At 43.6% G+C, this 5,554-nt stretch overlaps 1 protein-coding gene across 1 annotated transcript; it reads left to right on the top strand.

Annotated features, from left to right (window-relative positions):
* The first annotated feature begins 500 nt into the window (after nucleotides 1-500).
* Nucleotides 501-4,957, top strand: LOC147430024 (uncharacterized). The gene is made up of 4 exons (XM_086495086.1): nucleotides 501-642; nucleotides 715-1,014; nucleotides 4,479-4,594; nucleotides 4,931-4,957. The coding sequence occupies exons 1-4, from the start codon at nucleotides 501-503 to the stop codon at nucleotides 4,955-4,957; spliced, it is 585 nt and encodes a 194-aa protein (XP_086351212.1).
* The last annotated feature ends 597 nt before the right edge of the window (nucleotides 4,958-5,554 follow it).

Below are 5,554 nucleotides of genomic sequence, written 5' to 3'. Positions count from 1 at the left end.
CTCCCTCTTTCTTTCTCTCTCTTTTTCTCTCCCTCTTTCCCTCTCTCCCTCTCTTTCTTTCTCTCCCCCTCTTTCTCTCTCTCTCTCTCTCTCTCTCTCTCTCTCTCTCTCTCTCTCTCTCTCTCTCTCTCTCTCTCTCTCTGCACTTTTATTTTCGCAAACCTGTTCCTTCCCCTTAATTTGCCTAACCCTGTACACTGTCAAGTATCCTTTTAAATTATCCCTTTATGTTTCTTTATTCTTCTGTTTTCTAATTTCTTTTCCATGCCTTACAGCTAGCTGCGGCTTTCTCAGGATGGGATGAGAGCCTTATGGCTCTAGGATACTCTGCACAAAATTTTCCCCCCTCAGTTATTTTCCAGGGTTTGCTCCTTTGTATTAGCGACCCTAGCTTTCACTCCACTCTGCTTGAACTTGATGGAGCCACCCCTTCTCAGCAGGCTGAAGATACCACAATACTATCCACTCTTGACCTTCCCGCGTGGTTCCGCTTGTATGCCATGGCATGGGAAAACCCTCCTGCTGCGATTACCCACCTACGTGATTTGGCAGCAAATTTGCCCGCAATTATTGATGCAGATGAGCGTGAGCGGAAAGAGTGGCTCGAGCATGCACCAAAGTTGATGCGACGTTTCATGGAGAGTAATGGAAAGCGGCTGCGAAACGACCCACTAACCCGACAGAGAAAGAGACATTTGCTTAATGGTTTTTCAGAGATCATCACAACGCCACCAACTGCTACCGGAAGCTCACTCTTACCTATGGATCTTGACAAAGAGGAGCAGATGCTTGCAAACAAAGACTTCACCATTACTACACCGAGTCGAAGCCTCACCACAAAGCCCTTCGAAACCTACACCGATCCCTTCATCCCGAGCCGGCTTTTGGAAATGTTTTTGGGTAAAGCTCACCACGAAGCTTGGTCCTTTGGTAATTTTACTCTACTTGCTCCCCTCCCCGAGAATCTTCTCCTTACTCTACTTAACGATCATGATAAGATTGCGATCAAGCAAGGTCTTATGCAGATTCTTGAGGGCAATAACTCCAACCTTTTTGAAAACACTCTAACTGCTACCCCTTTCTCTATGTCTTTTTTTGAACCACGCCGCTGTAATGCAACTTTTGGTTGTGTGGTCGGGGTTAAGGGCGTCATCTCTCTCTCTCTCTCTCTCTCTCTCTCTCTCTCTCTAGCACAAAAACCACCTCTAAAGACTAATCTAGTGCACACATTAGAGCCTAGACCAAGAGGCTTATAAGGTTACAAGATTTTGGATGGAAGTATCTTTTACTTCAACCTCACCCCCCAATTTTTATATATATATATATATATATATATATATATATATATATATATATAAGACTCCACTACCCCCACTCCACCCCTCCCTAACCGTGCACCCTTTGGGCTTCCCTCTCTTTGTTTTTGAGGTTGCACTCTTCTTTCTCTCTAGCCTATAAATATAGAGGTTTGGTTGTCCATTTCAAGGTGACATTTTTTCACAAACAAGCTGTCAAAAAAAAAGAAATCTCACCACACCCTCTCACCACTCTACTCAAATGGAATCTTCCTCTCAGGTTTGTAGCTTACTTTTGCTTTTGATTGTTCTTTTTTAGCTTGACATCTATGACATGTAGGATCGTCCTATTATGACACCTGCCTTCCACCATTTTTACTAACATTTTTATGTTTGTTTTGATGGTGATGGTGACATGTAACAGGATCTTGCTTTGGCTAAAACATTGCAATTTAGCTCAAGCTACCAAAGTTTAAGCTTTCCTCTCTCTCCATTGTTTGTAAATAAGCATTTTTTAATTATGATGGCTTCCAATAAGAGTTCTATTGAGCATTCCTAACCTCTGTGTTTTAATGGTAAAAGTGGATCTTCATTTTGTAATTTCCTAGCAACCTACTCTCTCTTTCTTTCTCTCCCTCTCTCACTCTATCTCTCCCTCTTTCCTTCTCTCCTTCTATCTCTCTCTTTCTTCCTCTATCTCTCCCTCTCAATCTACTCTCTCTCTTTCCCTATCCCTATTTCCCTCTATCTCTCTCCCTCTTTCCCTCTCTCACTCTATCTCTCCTTCTTTCCCTCTCTCCCTCTATCTCTCTCTCTCTTTATTTCTCTACCTCTCTTTCTCCCTCTCTATCTCTCTCTTTATTTCTCTCCCTCTCTTTCTTTCTCTATCTCTCTCTTTTTTTCTCTCTCTATCTCTCTCTCTCTCTCTCTTTCTCTATCCCTGTTTCCCTCTATCTCTGTCTTTATCTCCCTCTTTCCCTCTCTCACTCTATCTCTCCCTCTTTCTTTCTCTCTTTTTCTCTCCCTCTTTCCCTCTCTCCCTCTCTCTCTCTCTCTCTCTCTCTTTCTTTCTCTCCCTCTCTATCTACTCTCTCTCACTCTATCTCTCCCTCTATCTCTCTCTTTCTCCCTCTCTATCTCCCTCTTTCCATCTCTTCCTCTCTTTCTCTATCTCTCTTTCTTTCTCTCTATCTCTATTCCTCTCTTTCTCTCCCTCTTTCCATCTCTCACTCTATCTCTCCCTCTTTCCCTCTCTCCCTCTATCTCACTCTATGGACTCCCTCTATCCCTATCCCTATCTCTTTCCCTCTCTCCCTCTATCTACTCTCTCTCTTTTCCTCTTTCTCTATTTAGCTATCACTCTCTCTCTGTCTCTTCATCTATCCCTCTCTCTCTCTCTGTCTCTTCATCTATCCCTCTCTCTCTCTCTCTCTCTCTCTCTCTCTCTCTCTCTACCTCTATCCCTCTTTCTCTCTCACTCTCTTTATCTATTTCTCTCTCTCTATTTAACATTTCTCTCCCTCTCTTTAAATCTCTCTCTCTCTCTCTCTCTCTCTCTCTCTCTCTCTCTCTCTCTCATTAATTCTCTCTCTCTATTTATTTACCTCTTTCCCTCTTTCTCTCTCCCTCTTTTTAAAAATCTCTCTCTCTCTCTATCTATCTTCATTTCTCTCTCTCTCTCTCTCTCTCTCTCTCTCTCTCTCTCTCATTTAACACTATCCAAACAATCATTTCCAAAACATGCATGACAAATCAATCATTTCAAAACCTGTGTAGCAAAGAAACCATTTTCAAACGTGCTTAGCAAAACAACCATTTCAAACAAGCCGTGCGAAACAACCGTTTCCTAATGAACGAGGTATGTTATAATGGATTCTCTATTGTCTCTATTTTTTTAATTTATGTGTGTATGTGTGTGTTTGTGTGTATATGTGTGTGTGTAGTAGAAAACAAAAGGGGAAGAGGGAGGATGTGCTTTTGTGTTTACCTCTTCTTTGTAGCGCAATTAAGCTTCGAATAGGTTGAGCGTCCAAAGAAGATGGCGGAATACCCCCTTGCCAAAACTTGCATGAAACCCTCTTCGACGAAACTTGAGAAGCTTGGAGAAGGAGAGAGCTCGGGGGGTTCACCGTTCAGTACCCCCCTATATAACGTGCGTTCGTGGGGTATTAAAAAAAACCCTCTTTTAGCATGTTTGAATGAATATAATGCCCCCTTATTTTAGGATTTTTTTTTCAAAATTGAATATAAAACCCCCTTATTTTAATGTAACTCTGTTAAATTGCCTAATTTTTTTGCATTTTTAAACCCTTCCTTTCGAACTCACGTTATACATTAACATGATTACATAGTGCACCCCCCGAGGGAGAGAGGGGAAAGGGAGAGGTGGGGGGGGGGGGGGGGGGGGGGGGGGGGGGGGGGGAGGCTTGGGAGCGATGGCGGAGAGCAAGAAACGCAAGGAAGGCAGGGTATACTACAAAAACGTGGCATACTCTGCCTTCTTTCCTTTTTTTAGGCGTCAGTTATTACCGCGGCTATTACCATGACTATTACCGCGCTTATTACCGCTAGTATTACCGCGGCCAGTCATTTCAAACGGATACATGCGAATCCGAGGTTGCAGAGGGGGGGGGGGGGGGGGGGGGGGGGGTACAAACCACCCCTCCTACCCTTAGCTATACATTATTTCATTTTTTAGCCTTTTGAGTTTTTTGATGAAGATTTTTAATTTTTTATGGATATTTATTTTTTAGTACTTTTAAATGTTTATTAATTGAATTTTTAAAATTTCTTTTAGTTAAAAGATGATTTAACACTCATTGTCATTTATTCCCTTTGACTTTAACTATATGTAATTTTTCTAATGAAATTAAGTGTTTTTTAATTATTTATTTTTTACGACACGTCACTAAATAAACAACCTTTTGCATGCGCAGGACATCGACTGGGATGATTGTGGTCCTCTTGGAGGCCCAGAGCGAGATCGTTGGCTCAAGGAAAAACTACCTTGTCGTTGCGCCAAGTGCAAAAGGGCAATTCCTCGCTTGAGGCGCATTGCTTTGGAGCACATGGAGAACTAAGGGCTTTGGCATCCTTGGAAAAGCGCTCGGAGAGATGATAGCATGACTCACCCGTCGCTTGAGGAGGTGCCCCATTGGTCTGTGTTCGGTGGTGGTGCACCAGCACGCAAGGCTGAACGGCAGAGGCAAGAGCGACTGGGCGATTTGGGTGCACCGCATGGCGATCCTGCCGTTGGCTCTACGTCGGCAGCTCCTACGACGTCGTCTTCACACTTTGAGGTAGAGGATGATTACATGTTCAACATGTGTGATGAGTTACTAGCTCATGAGCGTGACGTGTGCAAAGAAGATTGTCAGCTCTGCACTAAATGGGCTGCCAAAACGGAGGATAGATTGATGATGAGTGCCCGAACACCTCTTTACGACGGTGCACAGTACTCGGTGCTCTGAACATCGTTGGAAGTACTCAACTTGCAAGCAAAATTCGATTGGAGTAATGCAAGTGTCAATGCACTACTTCTATAAGTATGGAATGTGGCTTTTATATACTCTCTCCCTCTCTCTCTTTATGGTGTCATCTTCTAGGAATTATACTAATATGCATGTTTGTTGTAGTTTGATGGGCAAAATGCTGCCAGCTGATCACCACATGCCTCCAGATCGTCGACGAGCTAGATCGTATGTCACTGCACTTGCAATGGAGTATGAGCGCATCCATGCGTGCGTCAACGATTGCATGCTATACCGCAATGAGCATGCACATGCTACCTCATGTCCCATGTGCGGGGAGGCACGATACAAGACAGGTGTGAGCGGGGCACACCTATCCCGTATTAAGATATTTTTCATTAATTCCTCGCATCCAACACATGTTTAAAAGCAAATCTATCATGGAGCTTCTCGCATGGCACGCAAACCATCGCTCAAATGATGGAATGATGCATGTCCCTGCCGTATCACCTACATGGAGGCACATTGAACTCAATGGCCAGAGTTTGGGTTGGAGACTCGACATTTGAGGCTTGGGTTAGAAAGTGATGGTGTCAACCCCTTCGGCACTAAGTCTACTTCATGGAACACTTGGCCTGGCAGGGAAGTACAAAGTGTCAAATATTGACATTTACCTCGAGCCCCTCATCGAGGAGTTGAAGGAGTTATGGAGAGGCATTCCTGTTGTCACTGTCTCACTTGCAAAAGGGTGGGAGAGAGGCTCAAGTGAGGGGAATCCTTATGTGAACT

This window comes from Adiantum capillus-veneris, chromosome 22 (assembly GCF_014529385.1).
Source record: "Adiantum capillus-veneris isolate H3 chromosome 22, ASM1452938v2, whole genome shotgun sequence".
In the NCBI taxonomy this organism is placed as follows: Eukaryota; Viridiplantae; Streptophyta; class Polypodiopsida; order Polypodiales; family Pteridaceae; genus Adiantum; species Adiantum capillus-veneris.
Note: the sequence above shows the minus strand (reverse complement) of the source record. Positions and strands in the feature narration are given on the sequence as shown.